Genomic DNA, 24,823 nt, shown 5'->3' with positions numbered 1-24,823 from the left:
AGGGTCCCAAGGGCGGTGAAACCAGTCAGGCCCACTGGGTGTCTTTACCGAGCTCCTGTGACCCGTCCACTCCTGTCACCCTGCTCCCTCAGTCATGGGGCTGCTTCCTGGAGTCAATGGCCTTTGAGACAGAGAGAAGGGGGACACACGTCATGTTGGGCGGCCTGCATACTCCGTGCCAGCATCTGGTGACGGTCATTCTTTTGGGTACGAGCGGCTATCATTTAAAAAGGCTTATCTGGTGCCAGGCACTTGTTTTCAAGCATGTTAGCTCATCGACTCCTCGCGACAGCCTTGTGAGTTTGGGACTCCTGTTATTTAACAGATGAGGAAACCGAGGCACTGAAGTCACAAGTCAGCTGGGGAAGTCTGGCTCCGGGGTCTGTGCCTATAATGAGGACGTCCAGGGTTGTTCAGCCAGACAGGGGGTTGGCTCCGAGTCTGCGCTCCCGGCCGCGCTCGGGGCCCCAGGGAGCAGGGGGTGGGCTGTGCACCCGGAGGGCTCTGGGGCGGGAGCAGGCCCTGACGGTCCCCTCTCCCCCTCTGCCCTCCCTCTGCAGATGTGGATGTCCTCCAGCGGCTGGGCCTCAGCTGGACAAAGGCAGGGGGTGGCCGGAGCCCCCCGCCCCCGGGGGTCATTCCGTTCCAATCGGGCTTCATCTTTACGCAGCGGACCCGGCTCCAGGCCCCGACGGCCGCCGTCATTCCCGCCGCCCTGGGCACGGAGCTGGCGCTGGTGCTGAGCCTCTGCTCCCACCGGGTGAACCATGCCTTCCTTTTTGCCGTCCGCAGCCGGAAGCACAAGCTGCAGCTGGGCCTGCAGTTCCTCCCCGGCAAGACGGTCCTCCACCTGGGGCCTCGGCGCTCTGTGGCCTTCGACCTCGACATGCACGACGGGCGCTGGCATCACCTCGCCCTGGAGCTCCGGGGCCGCACCGCCACCCTGGTGACGGCGTGCGGGCAGCGCCGGGTGCCTGTCCCGCTGCCTTTCCACAAGGACCCGGCACTCGACCCCGAGGGCTCCTTCCTCTTCGGGAAGATGAACCCCCACGCGGTGCAGTTTGAAGGTGCCCTGTGCCAGTTCAGTATCTACCCCGTGACGCAGGTCGCTCCCGATTACTGTACCCACCTGAGAAAGCAGTGTGGACAGTCCGACCTGTACCGGCCCCAGCTGGGACCCCTCCTTCCCCGAGACTCGGGCACAACCTTCACCTTCCAGACCGACCTTGCCCTGCGAGGCCTGGAGAACCTGACCACTGCCGTGCCAACCCTGGGGTCACGGCCAGCAAGCAGGGACCCCCGGGGGACTGTGGTGCCTGCCGTGCCCGCCAAGCCCCTAAGGACCAGCACCGCAGACCCTCGCCAGCGAGCTGCAGCCGGGGGTTCATCCCACACCCCGCTGCCACCTGCCAAGCTGTCGGCCGGTGAAGCGCTTCCTCCGGTGCCCCCCACCTCTCCTGCCAGCATCACTGCACCTGTCCGGCCGTTGCGGAAAAGCGCGGCCACCAAGATCCCCAAAAGTCATCCGACCAGGCTTTCGGTCCCTTCTCCTTCTATGATAGGCCCTGTCAAAAATCCCCACCCCACCCCGAAGGCAGCTCAGCCCTCCTTCACAAAGTCAGCCCCACCTACCAAGAAGCCAGTGCCCCCCACTTCCCACCCACTTCCTGCCAAAGCCTCCCGCCCCTCCGTGAAGCCGATCCAGAGGACCCCTGTCACACCCAGACCTCCTCTACCCAGCGCTCGGCCCCTCCTTCTGGCCACTGGCTCCCCCAAAAAGCCTTTTCTTCCGGTAGGCCAGACCATGGCCAAGATGAGCAGTCATGCCAGTGAGCCAGTCCCTGCCCGCACCGGCACCCACCGGCCTCCCCAACCCACGATTTTGTCCCTGCCACCTGTCCCCCGTCCTGGTTCTTCCAGGATTGCTCCACTGGCCACCTCGATGCCTCCCACCCTTGCTCCTGGCTCAGCCCCCACCAGAAGCAAGAAACCCTCTGGATCAGAAGCCACAAAGAAAGCGAGACCCAAGAGCAACCCCCGGAAGCCCGTCCCCCTCAGACCTGGGAAGGCAGCCAGGGATGTCCCGTTGAATGATCCGACAACCAGGCCCAGCCCCAGACCGTCCCGGCCCAGCCGGCCGACCACCCCGGCCCCGGCCTTGGCCCCCGCGCGATTCCTGTCCTCCAGTGCCTGGCCAACGAGTCAGAGCTATTCGTTCTTCCACCTGGCGGGCCCCACGCCTTTCCCGTTGCTGATGGGACCTCCAGGGCCCAAGGGAGACTGTGGTTTGCCGGTAAGACGGGTTGGGATGTGCATGTTGCTTGGAGCTCAAGAGGGTGGCAGGGGCAGTTAGGGCAAGTGGCGACTGCTGCCCAGGGCTGACCCAGGGAAGACCCAGAGCAGGGCGGTGCATCTGGGCAGGGCCTCCGCTCGCATGCACGTCCTCTTGCTCATGACCGCCCACTCTGCTGTGATCCACGGGGCACTGGGGCAGCCCTGGGTTTGGTGGCCACCGCTGGGTGAAGAGCACCCTTGGGCTGGCGTTGGCCCGGGCCCCGGGTCATTGTTTGCTAACCCCGACTGTGAAGGTCAAGTGGCTTCAGGAAAACCACTAACTGGCTCCGCGTCATGCAGTCTCCAGAGCTCGGCTCTCCCGAGTCCACCAGCTAGTCTGGGAGTTTTGGACAAAGGTCGCCCACGGGTAGTCCTGAACGTGTTTTGTTTGGCACACGCGGCATTGTTTAAAAATATTTAATAAGTTACTAACATTTTAAAAATGTGAGAGATTTCTTAAAAAAGGCCTGGTGACCAGCTTCTCTTGGAAGGGGGAGAGATACAGTAGCCCGTGGCCTGCGGCCCGGTCAGAGCTGCCCTTTCAGACGGGACCCCACGTCTCCCAATCGGGTCTCCCCCACCCAGTCCTTTACCCCATTTATTTTACCTGCCTGGCTCCTCTAGACGTTGGAGTTGTGGCCTCTGTTAGGGATTTGGGGTGAGGAGGGTCAGAGTGGGCCTGGACGGTCAAGGGAAGGAGAAAGAACATTCCACGTGCAGGAGATGTTCTCAGGGCCGGGGCCTCCAGCATGCCTGGGACTGTCTCCAGGGGCAACGACCTTTTCTGCAGCTGGAGGCCAATTCGACCGGGGCGGGGAGGGGATGGAGGGGACGGAGTTTCCAGAAAGCTCAGGCCTCAGCTCCGTGCTCCTGCCTTGGAGATGACCACCGTGTGGTTTTTCTCCTCCCCGAGGGCGGGTTTTCCACCAGGCTCCGTGTTTGAGGTTAGGCTCCCCTACAATGTGGAGACGGTGGCAGATGCTGGGAATTCCCAGGCCTTACAAACACACTTAATGAGTTTTAATAATCATTAGGAATAATATTTATTCAGCCTGTCTCCAGGGGGACTGAGAGCCCGTTTTTATTATAACCATATTGTAGAACTTATGGAAATTGTATGCATTGCTTTGCAATTATGTCAACGCTCTGCTCGAGTCCTGTGCTGTGAGATTGTCAGGGCAGGAAGTTGGGAGCAAGGAAAAGAAGGACCCCTTCTCATCACCCCTCCAGGCTGCCCGGCCTGACTCAGGCACCAGGTGCCTTTGAGCCCTGACAGCTCAGCTTCCCAAGCTGTGTGGATGCTGGGCTCACTGGCCATGAGGTCGAAAGGGGGTGAATTGTTTCCCCCCCCACCTGCCCCCAAGAGAGGGTGTGAGGGTCAGGGTCTCCACCCCATCCAGGGGAGGTGAACCCCTCCTCCCAAGGCTGTGTGGGGGGTGGAGAGATGACAGCCGTGTCCAAGCCGGCACAACTGGAGCAGGAGTGGTAGAGAATCTGCCTTTGGGCCTGGAGGAGGCCCAGGCCATGTGCGTTCCCCTTGGGGTTTGGCGATGTGGGTCAGCAGGGGTGAGGCCTCACTCCAGATCTCCTTCTTGAGCTTCTCTATGATCATAGAATGTGCTGGAGTCAACCTGTTTGGTAGATGGGTGCTTAGGGGTCATTCCATTCAGCCCTCCTCTCCGGGCAGGTGGGGAGCCTGGAGACAGTGCCCAGAAAGGGCCGGGACTTGCCCAAGGGCACACACAGCATGTAGGAGGCAGAGTTAAGGTTTATGCCCCAGCTCTAGATGCCAAGACTGGCACATTCCATCCCACTCCCCTGAGCATCCACTCTGAGACCCTAAGCCTCAGGGCCAGGAGGCTGGGGGCCTCACAGATGTGATAAGGCCTGTCCATGGCCTCAGAGGAACGTCTCAATGTCTGAAGAATCTCTTGTTTCTGTACCCACCACGTGTATGAGTCCCATGAGTGGTACCTTCCTTTACGACCTCCCAGGACCTGGTTCAGGAGGGCAGGGTGTGTATGCTGACCCCTGCTTGACAGATGAGGGGACACTAGTTAGAGGGACAAAAGACTTGGCCACGGGCATGCAGCATGTTCTTGCAGGGACTGGGGTAGGATTCTGGGTCCCTGACTTCCAGAGAGGCCACTGGCTCTTCTTGTTCCTCCAACCCTGAAGGGCTGAGGGCAAGAGGGACGATGTCAGTCTGCTCCAGTGGTGTCCTCCCTCGTGCCCACCCTGTCCCCTAATCCCACCCTCCCTCAGCTTGGAGCTTAGCCTCACTCCAATAGGAACCCAGAAAACTTTGAGAAGCTTCCTCCGGCTCACTGTGTGGCAGGTGACAAACTGGTCATTTGGATTTCAGAAGTCACATGATTGAAGTGCTGCCTCTCAGCGCAGTGGCAAGGGCTTCTGCTCTTCCCAGGCCCTCTTAATTTGCCTCTGATCCCCATATACATTTAGGATCTGGTCCCAGGAGAGCAGGAGCCGTGCTGCTCCGGGCAGGGGCCTTCACTGTCCCCCGTCTGGGGACCTGCAGACCTGGGTTCCAGTTCTGACCCCACCCCTTACTAGCTTCATGGCCCTGAGCCACGCTAAGCCTTGGTTCTGCAGAATGTAAGTTAAGAATAGCTCCCATCTCCCGTGAGGCAGCGAGTTGGGTGATCTCCAGGGCCCCTCGGAGATCTGTTTTGGCCGGGTGACTTTGGGGAACTTCTTTCCTCTCCCTAGGGGCTGTCTCCCCTCTCTGGGGCTGTGGGACCTTTCAGAGCCAGAGAAGGGTGCCGTGGCTGGGTCTGAGGGGTTCCGCATGGGTCTGAGGGGCATGAGATGGGCGGGCAGAGGCGGAGACAGCTCGGGGCCGGGCCTGCCAGCAGTTGTAGCCGCAGAGTGAGGGAGCTCTGTGGGAGCCCCAGCAGCGGGGTGGCGGGGTGGGGGGGGAGCATGGAAAAGCTGAGCTGGGCCCTGGGTGAGAAGGGGCGGGGAGGCTGCGGCTCACAGACTGCACAGAAGCTGCACAGAAGCCCCACGCCTGGGAGGAGGCGAGTCAAGGCCTTTTTATTCATGATCAGGCCGCTGGCATTTGCACTCGCTTGCACTTTTTTGCAAGCGTCACCTCAGGAAGACCCGGATGAGGGCCTGGCCTGCCGCAGATGCTCCATGCCTATCTGCGAGACAAACGAAGGAATGTGATCTTTACAGAAAAAAAAAGGTTGTCTTGACTCCCAGGCCAAGCTCCTTGAGGTTGCACAGATCTCTCTGCTGCTGGCAGGTCACGAGGCCACGGGGAGGGTAACAGCTCACAGACTTTGGGTTTGGAGTGACCTGGGTTTGAACCACTCCCTTATCCAGGCAGCCTTTCATCCTTTCCTGCAAACGTGCATTGAGTACCTTCTAGGTTCCAGGTGCTGCGTGACCTTTGGCAAGTCACTTAACCTCTCTGAGCCTCTGTTTCTGCCTTTGTGAGACAGGCATAGGGTCCTACCTACCTTCCCAGAGTTGTTGTGCAGATTGAGATGAGGGAAGCTGGTCCCAGTGGTTTGCTGTGACTATTGATTCATGTGCCGATGGTTGAGATGGGGGGATTGTTGCATGAAGAGCACTGGGAGTGTCTGGACCCAGGAGGGCCTTCACGCTGTTGGTGGTTTGGAATTGGGGCTACATCTTGAGAAGTTCGCCCCTTACCCTAGTTCTCATCTAGAACCCAGGAGAAGGGGTGGGCGGTGTTTTGCTTTGTCTCTGGCTACTGTCTTTGAGCTCCGACCGCGTGCTGGGCTCTGGGCTAAGCCCTTTGCATGCTGCGTCCTGCAGCTCCGGGTGGGAGCCAGGTACTTGAGGAGAGTTCAGGGAAAGGGCTATTTACAGAGGTGCGGACGGCATCAAAGGAGCCGGCAGTGGCCACAATGCACACAGGTCTGACCTGAAGGTACAAGGGGAGGGAAACTGGGACCAGAACCCAGGGAGAGTTAAAGTGGGAACAGCAGGCTCCGGGGGCTGCAGTGGGACTGCAGGGGGGACTGCAGCCCACCTGGAGAGAAAGCCCCTGCCCACTCCCTCTTTCCCACTTGTCCGTCTCTTGCTGGGACCTCCCATTGGCCAGACCCAGCGAGGAGCAGAGAGCAAGAGAGCGTGAGGCTGCAGCCTGTAGGCGGGTTCCCAGGGCACATGATCTCCGGGGGGCAAGTGGAGGATAGCCAGCAGCCAGCACCCTCACACGTTCTCTTGGAAGCTGGGTGTGAGAGCCCCGTTTTCCAGCTGGACAAACTGAGGCCTGGAGGTGCAGGGAGATGAAATAACCACAGGCCACACGGAGAAGCCCTGGCCCCTGAGGCCCTTCCCAAGGACAGAGACTGGGCCAAAGGGCCCAGAGCCCTGAGCACTATCCTTGGGATGAACTGGGGGTGGGGGCTGCTCAGATGGTCAGAAATGGGAAGGCCCTTCGAGGTCCCCTGCTTCTCTCCGTTGAGCCACAGGCACTGAGCAGAGGACCAGGGATGGAAAGTCCTGGCACAGGGACACAGGCAGGTAGCAGCACACGCGGGCCCGGCCTCGGGTCTCCTGGATCCTAGGCCCGTGGAACGTCCCCGCTGGCTGCCAAGGGCCGTGCCCGCCAGCACTTGTTGCTTCCTGCGGGGCTTGGCAGGCGGGCTGTGTGGCTGGACACAAGGGTGGACTTGTTCCGTGGGCTGGGGTTCCCCGAGGTCTGGCTGTCGCCGGCCAGGACCCCCAGGGGAAACCCAGAGCCCCGGCCTGCTGGTTTCCATGGCTCTGTTTGTGTGAGCCCCGAGCCCTGGCCTCATGCACCTCTCCCCCCCTGAACCCCCCCAGCAGGCCTGTGGCCCCCGTTCCCCTCCCCTCCCCTCCCCCTGCTCTGGGCCCTCTCAGAGGCCCCGTTGTTTGCAGCGTGGAGTGGAAAATCCCACCCCGGCCCTCGTGAATCATCCCAGAGTCACCCGCTCAGGCTTCAGGCCCTGGAAAGAAATGGCAACGTTTTTCCACTGCGTGGAGAACAGGCAGGGTCTCGGCTCAGGCGAGAGGGGGCAGGGGGTGCCCACCCTCGCCTGCCCGCGAACAAAGTAGGTACTGAGCGGGGAAGAGCTGGGCCCAGGGCTGCAGCCGGGCAGCTGGGGAGCCCCGGCCCCCCGGGTGGGCAGAGGAGAGCCTGGCCGGGCCTGCCGCTGGGGGCCGGGCTGCGAACTGACATCACCAGGCCAGGCCGCGGGTCCCAACTGGCACTTGGAGTCTGCTCTGCAGATGTTGTGGGTGAGGTCAGACTCCCAGCCTGGATGCCCCTGTTTCTGGGGCAGAAGGACTGCCAAGAGGGAGTGTCCAGGCCTCCACGGCAGCTGCCCGACCAGGGTCCCCCAGGGAGCTCTGCCTCACGGAGCCTGTCCCTCCCTGGAGCTGAGCATGAGGCAGGCCTTGGCCTTCTTCTCTGTGAGATGGGCATGCACGGTCTCCTTTCCTCTCCTGCCAAGGGACTGGAGAAGAAGTCACCACCACCCTGCAAGTCAGGAAGGGCCCGGTGTTGGGAAGGTTCCAGGATGCTCATTCCTCAGATGCCTCCCCGGGGGCGTGGGGGTGGGGTGGAGAGCTTTAGCCAGGGTTGCACACCTTGTCAGGACCTACGTAGCCCCGGGGAGGAGGACACCTCAGAAGTCCTGGGTTGAGTCCTGGTTCTCCCTGCTAGCTGTGTGGCCTGGGGCAAGTCACTTTGCGGCTCCGAGGCGCTTTTAGGTTTCTCACTGATGAAAAGGGCTCACGGTGGTAATGGTACCCACAGTAATGCTTAGCCCCGAGCCCCTGCATTTCCCTTTAGCTCTGGGTCACCTGGAAGAACAGGTCCAGGGAGGGCCTTCCGGAAAGGGAAACCTTTGCTCCAACTGAAAAACAGATGCCGAGGAGGGTGGTTTAAAATTTTGCGCTGGGGAGATTCCAGGAGCTTGCTTCACAGAAACAACAGCTAACTTTTGGGGCATTAACTGTGTGCCAGGCCCGGGATTAGCACTTTTTACAGATTATCTGTCAGCGAGGGGCCGTCATGTCCTCGTTTTACCCTTGAGAGAGGGAAGGCCGCCCAGTGTGAACCGGGTCCCCCGCACTCCACGGCGCCTGGGGAGGAGTTGGGGGGGGTAGCCTGGCCCCGAATCCCCAACCTGCGGGACCAGAGGGCCGAGTACAAACATCCCCCCGGCCCCCGCCTGCCACCCCGGGCTCTGGATGGAGGGAAGACAGCTGCCAGTTTGGCCCGAGGTCCCTGGAGGCTCGGAGGTGTCTGGGACTTGCCTGAGGGCACGCAGCCCCCCCTGCCTGCAGCCCGGGCTCTCTCCGGTGCCCCCGGGGCCTCGGCGCCTATATCTGCCTGTCTGGATCTCTCTTCTGATTTTTATTCATGGACGAGCAAGCACGTGGTGTTCACAGGCCAGAACTGTGAACCAGGGCTGCCCAGCGTGAGATCTGGATTAATTACCAGCCAAACCGTACTGGGTTTTCAACACTGATTTTTAACTCCGGGCAGGAAACCTGGAATCTCGTTGATGGTTATTTGAAACAAATGAATTCCCCAGGCCTCACACATCCTCGAAAGCCAGGCTTCCTTCGAAGGCTCCCGTGTCCAGTGCTTCACGTCGCGCGCTTCGTTAAGCCTCGTGTAGCCCCGCGGGGTGGCCGGGGCCGCGGTGGGGGGGGCCCACGGTGGAGGGGCGCGGTGGGCGCTCTGGCCCAAGGGCCTGCACAGAGTGCCCGGCTGTCAGGTGGCAAAACTGGGATTTTGAACGGAGGTCAGCCCCCTCCGTTTAGGAAGTCCGGCTTGGCTGCCTCGCTTGCGTGCGTGCGGCAGGGTTCGGCCTTTCTCTTGTGGGAAATAGGGAGCCACTGAGTGGTGTAGCGCAGGGGGGAGGATGAACCAGGCTGCGTGGAGGCGGAGGGGAGAGGAGAGAGGGTGCAGGTGGGGAGAGCAGTGAGGGGGCTGCTGCAGGTTCTCAGGGGGCAGCGATGAAGGTTGGGCCAGGCTGTGACCACCGGGGGAGCGGGAACATCTGAGTGACGATTATATCCCAGTCGCTGTGTTAAATGGTTACCACCTCTCATTTCGTCCTTGCGACAGTCCTGTGAAGAGGGTATGACTTCCCCCACTTGGTAGGCACAGGCTGGCTAAGGACCTTGCCCAAGCCCCGCCGGCAAGTGGCAGCACAGGGTCTGGCCCCGGGCCTGTCTGTGCAAAGCCTTTGCCCTCGCCCTCCCCGTATGCTGCGCTGCCTCCCCGCGCCCCGAGATGCTTGGTGTGACCTTGGACAGGTCCCTTCTCGGCTCTGGGGCTGCAGAGAGCTTGGCTGAGCTCTGAGATCTCTTTCTGTCTTATCTCATCAAACATTTACCTGAACCCTGTGGGGGGAGAGAGAGAGAGAGATTAGTTCCTTTGAGGAGACCATGGTCTAGTGGGAGACCCAGGCTTCTGGGCAGACAGTCCCCCCAGGTAATATAGGAGCCTTGAAAATAGGATGAGGGGACTTGACTCAACCTGGGGGAGGGAGCGGGGAAGGCTGCCCTTAGGAGGTGGCACCCTGGGTAAGTTAGCTGAGTAATAAAAGATGAAAACTTCAAAGACCAAGAAGCAGGGGCTGCACAGGCCTGAGAGCCCCAAAGAGCATGATTTCCTTGGGCAGGGACCTCAGAGGACCCCTCTTCTCAGCCATGGAGGGTCCACGCCCAGCTGGACAGGCTTATTGAATGACTGCTTGGACCCATTCTCTGCTGCCACTTGGCACTGACTCTGTCTTCTTGCTTTTTCCTTCAGGGTCCCCCTGGGCTGCCTGGGCTCCCTGGACCCCCCGGAGCACGGGGGCCACGGGTAAGTGACTACACACTGTCCTTTGGAGCCCTGGCTGGCTCTTTGTCCTGTATCCCACTGCCCCTGAAGTTCCAGCCTCGCTGCATGTCCTCACACTGTCCCCTGTCCCTCACGGGCGCCCACTTTCCGCTTTGTGCATGGAGTGTTCTTAGGGCTCTGTGGGGGCTCTGCGTGGACGGGCACGGCATGGGAGGAGAGCAACCACCCCTTACAGGGTCTCAGGTGTCCGTTGCGGGTACCAGGCCAGCAGCCTGGAGTGGAGAAGGGGTTTCTGCAGACCACGTCCCCTGAGCTGATGCTCCTCAGCGTTTGTACAGGAAAAAAAAAAAAAAAAAGCTGGCTTGGCAGGACACAACCCTTGTATCCATCTTCCCATCTCTGCAGATCTCTACAGGGCCACCCTGGGGTGGGGATGCCGACACGGGCAAGGGAGGGGGTGAGCTCCCCATGCTGAGAGGGTTGATCAGAGGCGGGAGGATGCCTTCGCAGGCCCGCCACGGCTGAGTTGGGCTGGCCTGACCTTGGTGTGAAAAGTAACTCCTCTGTGTGATTCCTCGCATGGCACCTTGTGCTGCCTTGTTTGAGCCCCTCTTTCCCAGGACCCCCGTGGGCCAGGATAATCACTCTCGTTTTAGGGAGGTGGAAACCGAGCATGTAGGAAATGGAAGAGCCAGGATGGGAACCGAGGCTCTTAACCGTATGCCGGCATCCTTGGGGGTCCTCTTGGAGAAAAATCTGTCCTTTTCCTAAGAGGGCTCAGACCCATGACGCCTGGCACCTGTGCCCAGGCTGAATCAGCCTTTCCCACGCTGGGTGCCTGGCAAGGCTCTGGCAGAGACAGCTGCCTGGGGCATATTTTTAGCTCGGAGCCCAGCGGATGGTTCTGGTTATGCAATTACTCCAGGCCTGGCCCTGTGCTCTCTGGGCCCAGGGCTCTGGAATCTGCTCTCTGAAGCGGCATTTCCTCCTGGCTCCAGAGTCTCCATGGAGCACATACCCGGAGCTGGGGACCACAGAGGTACCAGGGATCCTGCTGGCCACAGGACCTTGCAGCTTGGGACCAGGATGAGGCCCTTTGACTCAGCAGGCAGCTTGCCCATCCAGACTCCTCCCTCCTCCTCTGCACCTTTGCTCAGGCTGTCCTCTTGACCTGACCTGGCCTGCCCTTCTTTGCAAGCTCCTCCTCCATCCCCTGCTGAGATCAAATGCCACCTCCTTTTCTAATGACCACCTCCCTCACCACCCACCCCTCCCCACCGAGTTCCTGCAGCCCTTTATCTGCTTCTCTGAATGGTTGGTGTGGATCACTTTCCAAAAGCTCACGCGGACTGCTGCACTCTGTGGGCCGAGCTGCCTATGCATGATCTCATCCCACCTGCCCAGCCGTCCCCAGAAATAGGTTAAAACGTTGTCCCCATTTTACAGGCGAGGAAACTGAGGCTCCGAAAGGTTTGGTTATTTTGGACAAAGTCAACCAGAGAGTGAATGCCGGAGCTAGGGTTGAACCCAGACGGTCTGACCCCCAGAACCTATGTTCTTAACCATCGATTATGCTGGTTTTTCTCTCTACCTGAATGAGCCCAGAGCCAAGCCCTGTTTCTTTCTCGTTCTCACCTGATACCTAACAGGTACCAGGCAAATGGCTGCTGAAGAGTTCTGTTCTGGGAGTCAACAACATCCCACCCCGCCCCAGAAGCTGTGTGATCTTAGGCAAATCCCTTCCCTCCCTGGGCCTCAGTTTCCCATCTGTAAAGCATGGGGTCCGCCCAGGATTTCCCAAGGCATTTCCTTGGAAATATAGTTCCAAGGTTCCTCCCAGCTCTGCAATTCCATGAGTGAGGGAATGACTCTCCTGACATCCTTCTCAGGCTTTCTGTGTGCTCCTCTCCCCCCACCCCCACCGCCACCCCCGCCATCATCCTGTTTCTAGGCTGGAAATTCCATAGATCATAAAATTCCAGAGATAGTAGAATGCGAAGCGTAGACCATCCCAGCTCCTCTCTGCACGAATGATGGCTCTGGGGCTCGGGGAGTGACGGGGCCTTACCTGAGGTCACCCAAAGCTCAGTGGCGTGCCCCTTCCCACCTCCACATACTTCCCCAGCCCGTGCAAGGATGATGGGGAATCCCTGGGCCCTCCCCTTACCCGGCTTTCTGGGCTGCAGCATTCATAGAATTGGTCTGCTTGGCTCACAGTCAACTATGTGCTCCGTCTCTTTGCAAGGCAATGGCTGGGGAGAGGTGGGGAGGGGGGCGGGGAAGCAGGAAGCCCCCACTTTCACACGCTGCAGCTCGGGGAGCCGAGCGCTCTAGCCTGCCATCTTTGGGGACCCAACTGGGGAGAAGCAGCCACCCTTGGCTGCCCCACAGCCCATGCCTGTTTCTGGAGTGCTGGTCAGGGGCCCCTCCTCAAACATGCCCACCCAATTTAACGACCAATTCAGGGGTGAGCTCTGAGGTGAGACCCCAGGAGCCTGGGCTGGGGTGAGCATCTGAGGTCTTCCAGATTCCTAGGACCACCAGGGTCCCAGTTACTCATAGGACTGTTGAGGAGAGTGAGGCTGGGGAAGGGGGGCTGCTCACAGCTGGTCCCACGTCTTGGCGCTTCCAGGTCACATCCGTGTGCCGGGAGACCGTGTTTGGTGGAACCCTGGAGAGGGCCGGGGAGCGGGTTCCTTTAGAGGGAGGGCCACCAGTGACACCGTTATCAATCCCCCAGGCCCAGTGAGCTTCTGAACCCTGTTCCTTTTCGACGTGTTTGGAGAAGGGGAGGGTCCCTGTTCAGGCATCGAGAAGAGGGAGGCGCCTGGGTTGGAATGTGACAGGCTGCAGCTGGAAAGTTGGCCTCCGAGAGGGAGGAAGGAAGCAAGTTCATACAGAGCTAGCCAGATGAGTCAAGAGGGGCCAGGGACGAGGGCAGTGTGTCTAGAAGCTGGTGTGGTGGGGCACCACTGGGCTCCTCGGGGCGCCTCTCCCCGCCCCCCCATGTCCCAGAGTATTCCTGCTGGACAAAGACTCTTAGGAATTACCCGTCTCTTAGGGCTCTGTTTATATTACTGGCTGCAAGACTCTAACCCAGGGCCCTTGCTGGGGAAAGTGGACATAACAGGCTCCAGCTGTTCTACAGCAGGAAGATAGGACCTGGGAAAATCGAGTGCCATGAATAAGCCCCGGACCTGAAGCCAACAGGCCTGGGTCCCAGCCTTCGCTTGGCCACCTCTCTGCTGTGTGACTTGGCCAAGACTCTTGGACTCTCTGAGCCAGGTCCTCCTAGCTGCTCCAAGGCCCCTGGAGGGCTCGTAAGCTCAGAGCTTGTAGGAACCTAAGGGAGAGCTCTCTGGCTGGGCTGGGGCCCTTGTTCAGAAGACGCCAAGTACACCCTTCACTGGGCTCTCTGCTCCAAAGGCTCACAGCACAGTCCAGTTGGAGTCGAAAGGGAGCAGTTCCTTTAGGCAGAAGTCTTAGGAGATGCCCTGGGAGGAGGTGTCACTGAGCCAGACCTCGAAGGACAGGAGGGGTGTCAGCTGGAGGGGATGGTTGGGAAAGGCACGCCAGATGTTGGGAACGGCACAGGTGAAAGTGGTGAGGCACGGGGGACGGAAGCTTTGAGCAGAAAGAGAATTTGTCAAGGAAGGTTGCATCTGACATAACTCCATGTGGCCCACGGGGTTACAGATCTGACCTTCAATTTAAAAAATCAAGAAGTCCTATGGCTTTGTAGTATCTTTATAGTATCCTCAGGGAACCAGCCTGGGAAGGGTTGCTGGGCCAGGGGGAGAGAGCCGGGAGGCTGTAAAGTAAAATTCAGAGGTTGAGAGCTTGTGTTTCAAAGTCACACATCTGAGGTTGACCTCCAGCTCTGCCCCTTAGCAGCTGGGTGGCCTGAGAAAGCTCTCGCCCTCTCTGAGTGCGGGCTTTTCATCTTCAAAATCGGAAGAATGGCAGTCCCCACCTCGTGGGTTAGTTGGATAAAACGAGGTCATGCACGGAAAGTGTTCAGAGCAGGGCCAGGCATCAAGGGGTCCCCCCTGGAGGTGGGCCGCCGTGGCCGTCCTGCTGAGACTCGGCTAGGCGAGCAGACCAGCAGGTGGAAAGAACCTGCTGGGCATCGCTGTGGGAAGGGGAATGACCCCCATTTTCCCTTACCTCTTCATTTCTTTTCCCTTTCAGGGTCCTCCTGGGCCTTATGGAAACCCAGGCCTCCCTGGCCCTCCCGGAGCCAAGGTGAGTATTTGCTGTGGGGTCTGGAGGTAGGGCCATGGAGTAGGGGCTGGGCTGGGGCTGTTTGGGGTGCTTCCTAGGGGCTCCTGGTGGGAGGCCCTCGGTGCCATTGGCACTCCCTGAGCACCTCCCAAGAGCCAGGCTTGTGACACTGTGAGGACTCGGGAGTGGAGCTTCTGGTTGCAGAAGCTGGTTGTAGGGAATTAGAGAGAGAAGGGCAGTTGGAACCCAGAACCCTCAAAGGAGAGGAGGAACAAGGGTCATTTGCTGCTAAGTAGGGAAGGCCTTGAATGTCAGACTAGGGATAGAGATTTTCCTGGGTCTTAAGCCTTAACCCTGGGAGGCATGTCATCTTTTGAGCTGGGGAGGGACGTGGTCGTGTTTGGAAACAGTCGCTGGATGTCGTGTGCACGTGGACTGGAGGCGGGGACCAGAGCAGAGGCAGGGAGGCCCCGGGGTGGTACCGGGGAGGGATGAGGCCAGCCCAGCCAGCTGAGGGGTGTGGGAGGAGGGGCAGGAGGGAAGTGGATGCATTCACGGTGCAGAGGGGAGGTAGGGAGATAAGAGACCAGTGACACCCTGGTGTTAGCCTCGGTGACCGAACTGAGGAGCCCCGGAGGAGGAAGGCGAGGATGCTCACTTGTGAACTGAGAATCCGGGAGCCCCACCAGGTAGAGACAATTCATGGGCAGACAGAGTGCTGAGGAGCCCGAGATGAGGCCCGGGGTGGGGGGGTGAGGGGGGGAGACAACAGCGCAGAGATGCCACCTGCCCCAGGGAGCCTTCCTGGGGTGCTCCAGGTAACTTTAAGATGAGACCACAGAGGCCAGAGTGAGCGGTGCTCTGATGCCTGCTGGGAACTCCATCCCCGGGGCGCCCCTGTGTGCCCGGAGCTCCGGCGGCGAACAGGGCTCTCCGGGCCGTGCTCCGAGTGAGCAGCCGAAGGGCCGGCAGCGCTGAGGCCATGGGGAGAGGTCTCCAGGGGTGGCTGGGGGAGCAGGAGCAGGGAAAGGGGCTGTAGGGTCAGGGAAGCCAGGAGCGCCGGGACTGGGCCAAAGGAGCGGGAAGCAGGCCCCGGAGGGCAGAGGGGCTCCTGGTTAGGACGCTGCCCGGCGCAGCCTGTCCTCTGCGGGTAACCAGGGTGGCCAGGTCCAAGGTCATTCTTTGCTAAGCCCGTGGTGCAGATTGAGCGGCTTAAGGAAAGCCATTAACTGACTGGTCGCACAGCCCCAAAGGCCAGTCGTGGCGCCCACCAGCTCGTCTGGGAGTGTGGAACACACGGCCGGGGCTGGGCCCGGGGCCTTCCTTGCAAAGCCAGCCCAGAGGCCTCGGGTGCCCAGTGGCCAAGCCGCTGCCCGGAAGTGCTGTGGTTTTAACAAGGCGACTAGTGCAGCGTTTGAAGGCATGGCCGTCCCCCTGGAAGCCACCCTATATTGGGCCTTCCTGGGGGCCTGTGCACTCTGCATGCGCTTTATGTGGCTTGTCTTCATTCGATCCCCACAAAGCCCTAAAGGGATGGGTGGAGATGCTGTGCCCGTATACGGATGGGGCACTAAGGCTTGGGCGCGTTAGGACACTGTCCAGGAGACGGCCCCAGGATCCGTCCCCGTGGGCCCGGCGGAGAGGCAGCCCCCCGGAGACTTCCGCTCTGCATAGGCCTCAGGCCTCCCGGGCCATGGGCTACATCACCATGCCGGAGGACCCACAGCTGTTGGGAATTGTCGGGTCTGTCCAGGAACACGCCTTTCTTGGTCGGCTCTGGGACTGGCCGGTCCTTCCCGCTCCCTCCCATCCTTTTCCACTCCTCCCAGCTTCCAGATTGATCCCTTGCTTCTGTGGCAGCAGATGGTCCATTGGCTTCTGCCCCGGTCCATGCCGGCCCCACGTTGCAGAGCCCCGGCCCCAGGCCCACGGCAGCCCCGGTCTGGCCCGCAGCCTCCTCCCATCCTGCCAACAGATGTGCTGAGGCAGGAGGGGGGCCCCTTAGCTGCTTCTCCTTCCATCTTGAGAAGCAGCTCTCTCTGGGTGTGGGGAGCAAGGCTTGTACCTAGCAGGTGACTCCTCTTCCTGCCACATGTAGCAGGGACGTGTAGACTCGTGCTCTCCTGGGCAGGACTCCAGCCTGCTTCTGGGTATCACAGATAAGGTGTGGCCTCCAAAAAATACACTGGAACAGGAGCCTGCTTCTTCCATTCGTGTTTGCATAAAACTCCAAGGGGGAAAAGTCATGCCTCATACCTGGCCTGCAGCCCAGGGGTGAGCAGTGGCCCTAGGACAGGCCGGCTGGGTCCTGGGCTGCCCTTGATCTGTGGCATCGCCGGGACAAGGTTAAAACAGAGACTCTCCCTGGATGGAATTCCTGCCTCAGCTGAGGTTGGAAGGGAATGTTGTGTATCTGCACCAGAGGATGTGATTGTGGGGAGAGGGTCCTCACTGTGTCCCAGATCCCCCTTGGACCAAGGAGGTGACCTGATGGGATCGTAGGGCTGGCCTCAACCCAGGCCCTGTGCTGGCTCCTTCTCTTCCACATGATGCTGCCTTCTAGAGCAACCCCTGAGGCGGGGGGGCATCCATCCAGCCATGTCCTTCTGTCAGCAAATGTTTATGGGCACCGACTATGTGTTGTTGGAGAAATCAGCCGAACGGGAGGGTCTGCCCAGGTGGCAGGAGCCCCCACTTGGTCTGGGTGGGTCACCGTGCACTCCTTGCTTCAGTGAGTTCATGGGACCCTTGGGAGCTTATGGTCTTGTGGGATAAGGACTGAGGGATGGGAGATACCAGTGGATTGAGGAGGCTCAAGGGGGTGAGGAAGAGCAAAGGAAGGATTCCACGCCTCTTGAGGTCACACAAAGACACCAAGGTCACTTACCTGGTACTGGTGGTGACCAGCAATGGCAGGACTGTATTTCGGATTCTTGAGTTTGCCTGCTGGAAGACACGTGTCAGGGCTGCTACAGGCCAGAGCCAAGCTTTATTTAGCCCTCCCCCACCCACCCCAGACCCCAAGGCTTAGCCCACTTGCCAGAGACCCGTACTCCCACGTTCAAATCCATCAAGAAGAGGGAGGGTCAGCTCCCACATGGAGTCGAGATCAAGGACTTGGAGAATGAGGCAGAGAAGCCAGGCCCCTGGGAGGACGGCATTGGCTGACCTTGGAGGCTCGGTGTTGACTCATGGGATTGATTCATGTCGCCAACCGGCCTGCACTTGTTGCTGCGGGGAAGGGCAGTGGTTAAGAGCACAGACTCCGGAGCCAGGTGATCGAGGTTCAGACCCCAGCTCCGTCATTTCCTGCTTCTTTGGCCCTGCGTATACATTATTTCAACTTTCTGTGCCTCAGTTTCCTTATCTAGAAAATGGACGATGAGAGTAACTGCCCCCTTGGGTTGTCATGAGGAGTAACCGAGTCACTTAGAGCAGTGCTGGCCTGTGGCAGTGCTACAGCAGGGTCAGCTTCAGCACCAGCTGGGTGGGCCTGTATTAGGGCTCCAGCAAGGACAGTCCCTGCCCTCGTGGAAACAAGCTAATCACACCGATAAATGCAGAACTATGCCATGACCAGGGCTCTATGAGAGAGGCATGGGACGCTCGGATGCCTAACACAGGGTGGATTGGTCCCATCTAGGAGGTGAGGTGCACTTTCCCAGAAGGCACATGGGTTGGACTAAGGTCTAAAGTACAGCAGATGACAAGGCACAGGGGCGCAGGGGCAGGAGGGTGGGGAGGGGAGCAGGCCCTGGTAGGCGGTGGAAAGACATTTGGACTTTATCCCAGCAGCAACAAGAAAACACGACAAGGTTTTTAGCAGAGGTGACATGATCAGATGAGATCTGCAGAGGCCACTCGGGCAGTTTGAGAAGCAGGGCCTGGCGGGCAGCCAGCGGGGAAGTCTAGGGCTGCGCTGCTGGGGATGCTGACGCTGGACTGGGGTGCAGACAGGTGGGATGCAGGCCCGTGGGCAGGTGAGGGGCTCTGGGCCAGAGGCCAGTGCGGCTCCAGCTGTGCAGGAAAACCACTGCTGCCCATGCCAGAGGATAAGGCGCTTGGCCCCACTCTTCTTGGCAGGCGGCCGCTCCGTCCCCGGTGTGGCCTGCTCAGTTTGCAGTGAATTACCCGGGATTACTATGGGCCCTCAGGCACTGGGGTTGGAGGGGTGGGAGGGGTGAGGGGCGATAGGTGGACAGGAAGGAGCAGACTTGGTGATCTAGGTGGCTGCTAGCAGAGCTGGTGGGGGCTGAGATCGAAAAAGCCCACAGGGTTCTCAGGCCCCAGCCTCCCCTTCCCCTTCCTTTGATGACAGAGGTAAGGCAGGCTCATTAAGGAAAACATGGAATAGTCCAGAAAGTATCAAGAAGAGAATAAAGCGGCCTCCAGTGGCCCTGCCCAGTGATGAGCACTGAGTGCATTTTGAAGACTGGGCCAGGGACTGGCCCAGAGCTTTGCATACTTTGTAGGGCAGATGGCGTCACCCCCATTTTACAGATGAGAAAATGAGGGTCTAGGTGGCTGAGTAACTTGCCCAGGGTCACATTTCTGACAAGTGTCAGAGACAGGATTTGAATCCTCTACTGCCCAACTCCAAAGCCTGTACGTACTTTTGGCGATAAGGCAAGTTTGTTCACTATCTCTGTGGCTTTCCTCTGTGGATTACGTAACATACATGCATATTTTAACCAAAATAAAGAAATTAGAATGATTTCTTAACATATACGTAACATAGTATACGTGTGATAACATACACATATATAACGTACATTAATCAAACTGCCTGCACACGCGCAGAAAGCTACAGGTGTATATACACCTACAGGCACACATACACATATATGAATAATTTAAAATTTTCTGCAAACAAGTGCTTTACGTATTTACTTGTTTTATTAGCAGTTGCCTTCTGGAAAGATTGAGGCAGTTCATGCTGCAGCTAGCATCAGCAGAGGCTGTTTTAAAAAGATAATTTATCCTTGTTTTCACTTCAGTTCATTGACCAGCTAGAGGAAGAATGCTTTCCTTACATCTGTTTGCCATTTGTATCTTATCATTTATGAGTTTGTTTATTTTGGGGGTTGGAACGCTGTCTTTTGTTATGGATTTGTACAGTTATTTATATTTACATATTAAGATTGTGCAGCCCTCGTCCACCTTATGAGTATGTTCCAGTTTATTTGCTTATTAAGAGTATTCATGACGATGTTCACAAATAAAAGTTTTATCTTTTTTTTTTTTTTTTGGACTAACAAATAACAGCTAACACTTATTAGGAACTTATGTCAGATAGTTTGGAGAGGGTTCCACCCACATGTAAAATACATTATTCTTCACTTTTTTGCTTAGGCATTTCTTTCCCACCACATGATCAGATAGGTATTCATTTGTATCCTTAGTTATTTCTTAATTTTATTTGTATTCTTAAAGATTTTAAACCATCTGGTATGAATCTTCATGGGGAGTGGGTATGAGATGGGCTGTAACTTTACTTTTTCTCCCCAATGGTTAACCATTTATTAAATAACCTTGACACTACTGATTATTATATGATAGGCCAGGCTCTAATCCTGACCTTCTGAAGATTTTTCATTGCTCTGTTTGTATATTTTCTGCTAAAATACTGTTTTATGTGACATTGACGATCTTTACCGTGTGTTCTCCCCTTGTTCTTTTAAAATATTTCTGGATCTTTGTTCTGTCAGATGAGACTTATGATCATTTTAATCATTTCCTTAAAAATACCCTTGGGATCTTTATTGGAATTGTATTAGATGTATATATTAATTTGTGGAGAATTAACAGTTTTAAAATATTACAGTTTCCTATCTAAAACCATGGCATATCTTCTCATTTGTTTTTTGTTTTTTTTTTAGACATCTCTTTAGTAAACTTTTGTAGCTTTTATGGCATAAGGCCTACAGAGCTCTGGTTTGTGGATAGAAATTTTGTACTTTTGTGGCTGTTGTGAGTGAAATGTTTGCCCCATTCTAATTTCTAGCTGGATGTCAGCTATTGAGTAGGACTGTTGACTTTCATCTTTTTATATTTTTTGTGGCTATTTTATAACCATGCCCCGTACTGGATGATTTTGTTGACTTTAACAATATTTCAGTTCTCCTGTATTTTCTAGACAGATACTTGTATTGTTTGCAAAAAAAAAAAAAAAAGGACATATTTTTGTCTCCTTTTCCTGAAAGACTAGTTGTCTCATTTGTTTTTCTTGCCCTATTGCATTGGCCGGAACTTCTAAACACATGACGTAGTGATAGTGGGAGGCCCAGGTTATCTTCAGAGGAAACCAGTCTGAGCCAATCTCAGTCTTAGAGTTGTCTCTTGAGATTCTATCCATTCAATTGCTCATTAGTGAAATATTTGATGATGCCTCCTCTGGGCCACCTCCTGTGCCAAGTACTTGGATTAGGGAGGACTTACACAGGGGATTTCTGGCCCAGAATTTCCCAATCCTTCATGATGTGTTCCTCCATTGTGTCAGTCCCTCTCTGGGCCTCAGCCACTCAGAGTCCTCTGTCCTCTGCTTCCCAACCCTACCTGCAAAAAGGAGCTCAACATAGTTCCCACTCCCATTCTGGAGAGCTGGGTTGGCAACCAGGTTCTCATCCTTACCAATGTATAAGCAATTGATTAGACTTTATATATTCCTCCTCTCTCACTGGGGAATCTGCAGGAGTCTGGCTGGGAAGACATATAGTCTTCTCCATCCCATAAATCACACCTTCACCTGACTAGGGGTGCCTCGAGCATCCTTGGAGCTAAATTGTCATCTTCCTTCCTCCTTGTCTTCCTCCAGCCTTAGCTTAGCTGCAGCTCCCTTCAGGGATTTCCCCTCAGTCTAGGTCAAGTTCTCTCTGACTTCCTCCTTACTCCACTTATCATTGGATGGTAGTTTTTGATTTGTGAAGAGCTTGGGCTCTGAAACCAAACTACCTGAGTCTAAGTCCCACTTACAAATTGTATGACCTTGGAGAAGGGACTTAGCCTTTCTGTGCCTTAGTTTCCTCATCCATGAAATGGGATGGTGATTGTTGATACCTCACAAATTTATGTGTCCAGGGCTCAGAAGAGCACCCAGTAAATGCTAGCACCGATGGTCTCTGGTTTCTCCTTTGAGAGTCCCCCATAGTCATGAACTGTGTCATGTTCCCCACTGTGGTATTCTCTGTATTTACTCCAAAGCTTGGCTCAGAGTGGTTGTTCAATGTGAATCTATGCTTGTGGCTATTGTACTTGGGCGGGGGTTACATCCCAAGCACTGTGCTGGCTGCTGAGCATGCAGAAAGAAATCCGTAAATAATGGAAATGGCTCAGGTAAGGGACACGGACAAGGGAACAAGCCTGTCATCTCTTGGGGTCTCAGTTTCCCCTTTTATAAAGAGACAGAAAAGGACAGTTGAAGGCTCACCCTGAATGTGTGTCAAGCCCAGCTGCTCTACCAGCTGCAGACCGAGGTGGGCAAGGGTGGGGTGGGGAGAAGCTACTGCCCTTTTTTGGCCATTGGAATCCTCGGTAGCCCTGAGCCTGGCTTTGCACTTGGACTATGGACATAAAAGGCATGGGAGCGGGGTTTGTGAGATGCTGAGGGCGAAAGTGTGTTTGAAGGGCGGCCAGGGCAGGGTGGTAGATCCCAGAGGGCGCGTTCTGCAATAGTGACCTGGAGGGGCCCAGGTGGACGCACAGTGGGCAAAGAGGGGTGGCTCTCCTGCCTGGGGCAGCTGTCATCTGGTCAGAGGGAGTGCCAGAGAGGCATCCAGGCTGCTTATTCATAAACAAGTAAGCGAGTGCTTTGAAGTCGGACAGAGCTGGCACTAGCCAGACCTGGGAAGACCTTACCTCTGACCTGCGTGTCACACCAGGCAGTGACCTAGCCCCTCTGAGCCTGTGTCTTAGTCCTGAGTTGCAACCAGCGGGTGTTAAGAGGACAAATGGACACAGTGTTGGGCACGGTGTAGGTGGCTCTGAAAGGTCTGCTCTCTTTAAGGCTCTGTCCAGTTCGAATGCAGTGAGTTCTTATGGAGAGTGGCTGAGCCAGGATTTGGAAGGGCTGGGTTCTGACGAAGAAAGGAACCAAATGGGAACTAATTAAAGTTGGCCAAGCCACCCCTTCCATGTGTCACATCCATTATCTCCCTGGCTCCCTGCCAAGAAATGTAGGACGCTGGTAGATGTGTGTGTGTGTATGTGTGTGTGCATGAACCCGTGTGCATGTGTGAGAAAATGTGTGCATGTGTGAGTGTGCATGCATTTGTGTGCATGTGTGAGTGTGCATGAACCTATGTGCATGTGTGAGAAAGTGTGTGCCTGTGTGAGTGTGTGTGCACGCGCCTGTGTGCATATGTGAGAATGTGTGTGTTCATGTGTGAGCGTGTGTGCACGTGTGTGTGTGCATGCACCCTTGTGTGCTTGTGTGAGAGTGTGTGCATGCACCTGTTGTGCATGTGTGAGAGTGTGTGCATATGTGTGTGTGCATGCACTTGTGTGCATGTGTGAGAATGTGCATGAACCCGTGTGCATGTGTGAGAAAGTGTGTGCATGTGTGAGTGTGTGCATGCACCTGTGTCCATGTGTGAGAAAGTGTGTGCATGTGTGAGTGTGTGTGCACGTGCCTGTGTGCATATGTGAATGTATGTGTTCATGTGTGAGTGTGTGTGCCCGTGTGTGCATGCACCCTTGTGTGCTTGTGTGAGTGTGTGTGCATGCACCCGTGTGCATGTGAGAATGTATGTGTTCATGTGTGAAAGTGTGTGCATGTGTGAGTGTGTGTGCATGCACCTGTGTGCATGTGTGTGTGCATGCACCCATGTGTGCTTGTGTGAGCATGCCCATGTGTGTGCACCTGTGAGGATGTGTATACACATGCCCATGTGTGAATATGTGCATGCATGTGCATGTGTGGGTGCGTGTGCACGTGGCCTCATGCCAGACCTGGGAATGGGAAGTCTTAGCTTGGCCAATGCCTCATCTGGGGGCCTTTGACAGTGCCTTTCCCCTCCGGCCTCAGTCTCCCTCAGTGCATGGGCTGGATAATAGCACCTCCCTTGCCCACTTCATCAGGCTGTGGTGAGAATCTCGTGAGACCAGGGTATTGCAAACCGTGAAGGGCTGTGCACGGACGTTAAGTAGGTGTCACTGCACTGACCCTCGGTAAATAGAGCACTAAGGTGAGCGTATGAAAAATTCATGCTTTTTAATTTTTAAATTTTTTAGATTTGAAGATTTAATTTATTTATTCATGAGAGACACAGAGAGAGAGAGAGGCAGAGACATAGGCTGAGGGACAAGCAGGCTCCCTGCAGGGAGCCCGATGCGGGACTCGATCCCGGGACCCCAAGGTCACACCCTGAGCCAGAGGCAGATGCTCAACCGCTGAGCCACCAGGCGCTCCGGGCATTCTTCCTAGACGTGTCTCTCAGAAGCCCCCTGAGAGCCCAGGGGAAGGAGTCTGGGGGCAGTCCCAGCAACACGCACACGCAAGGCCTCGTCCCCAGAGACCTCCTGGTTGGTTGGGAGGACACAGTGCAGCTGCATCTTGAAGGCTGCCTATGGCCTGGAGAATCTCCCTGAGGAAGGTTTTCTAGGCGGGCGTGACTGCCTGGGCGAGGACCTGGCAGCCAGGGAGCTCAGGGCATGGCTGATGCCGGGCTGTGGTCTGGCGGGGAGCGAGGGACCCTGTCTGTGGGTTTGGCCGCTAGAAGGAGAGCCGGGTTTGCCGAGGATGGGTGGATCCGAGGCTGGAAGACGTGGGACGGCAAACGAGGAGTTCGGGGTGTCCTCCTGCGGGCAGTGGGGAGCTGTGGAAGGTGTTCAGGGAGAAGGGAACTGGTGAAGGCCCCCCGGGAGCTGTGCGAGTGGGGCGCGGGTGGGAGGGCATGGCAGCAGGGGACAGGACTCTGAGCAGAGGTTGTGGGGAGGTAGCCTCTCTAGACGACTCTAGAAAGAATTGTTTTTCTTTCAGGGACAGAAAGGGGACCCAGGGCTCTCACCAGGAAAGGCCCTCGATGGGGCAAAGGTAGGTTTTCCAGGGACCCCAGCATTGAGGGAAGTGGGGGAGTGACAGCAGGGAAGCGGCCAGGCCTTGGCAGAGGCCCCTGGGTGACGGAGGCAGGAGGTCACTGTGTGACAAGTGGCAAGGGAAGAGCGTGGTTTGGGGTTCTCCTTGAGGTCCTCCAGCTTTGTCCGTGCAGAACCCGAAGCCATGCCCTGTACACTCTCTGGGGGCGCAACCAATAAAACAGACAAAAGATTTTGCCCGTGGACACACCCTTGGTGAGCGAGTGACCTTTTGTGTGACGTCCTGCATTTCCGTAGAGCCCTCTAGGCGACCCTTGGCATCCAGAGGTTTTGGTAGCATGCACCCAGGAAGCTTCCAACAGATGTTCAAAGTCCCCTCTGAGGTCAATTCGAGCGGACAGTTCT

The 24,823-nt window shown here is 56.8% G+C and overlaps 1 protein-coding gene across 6 annotated transcripts in view; it reads left to right on the top strand.

Annotated features, from left to right (window-relative positions):
- The window catches only part of COL27A1 (collagen type XXVII alpha 1 chain), a 133,455-nt gene that overhangs the window by 10,706 nt on the left and 97,926 nt on the right, over window positions 1–24,823 (top strand). For 4 of the 6 annotated variants that reach the window (XR_011995411.1, XM_026002815.2, XM_072727561.1 and 1 more), the window contains exons 3-6: window positions 561–2,293; window positions 10,130–10,183; window positions 14,354–14,407; window positions 24,363–24,416. Coding sequence is in view for 5 of the 6 variants with exons in the window: in XM_026002815.2 (XP_025858600.2) it covers window positions 561–2,293; window positions 10,130–10,183; window positions 14,354–14,407; window positions 24,363–24,416 (1,895 nt within the window). In the remaining variant the exon portion in view is untranslated. The remainder of the gene's footprint in view (window positions 1–560; window positions 2,294–10,129; window positions 10,184–14,353; window positions 14,408–24,362; window positions 24,417–24,823) is intronic. The other 2 variants (XM_072727563.1, XM_072727562.1) reach the window with 2 other exon arrangements.

This window comes from Vulpes vulpes, chromosome 12 (assembly GCF_048418805.1).
Source record: "Vulpes vulpes isolate BD-2025 chromosome 12, VulVul3, whole genome shotgun sequence".
Taxonomy (NCBI): Eukaryota; Metazoa; Chordata; class Mammalia; order Carnivora; family Canidae; genus Vulpes; species Vulpes vulpes.
The sequence above is the reverse complement of the archived record's forward strand: the minus strand, read 5'-3'. Positions and strand labels throughout refer to the sequence as shown.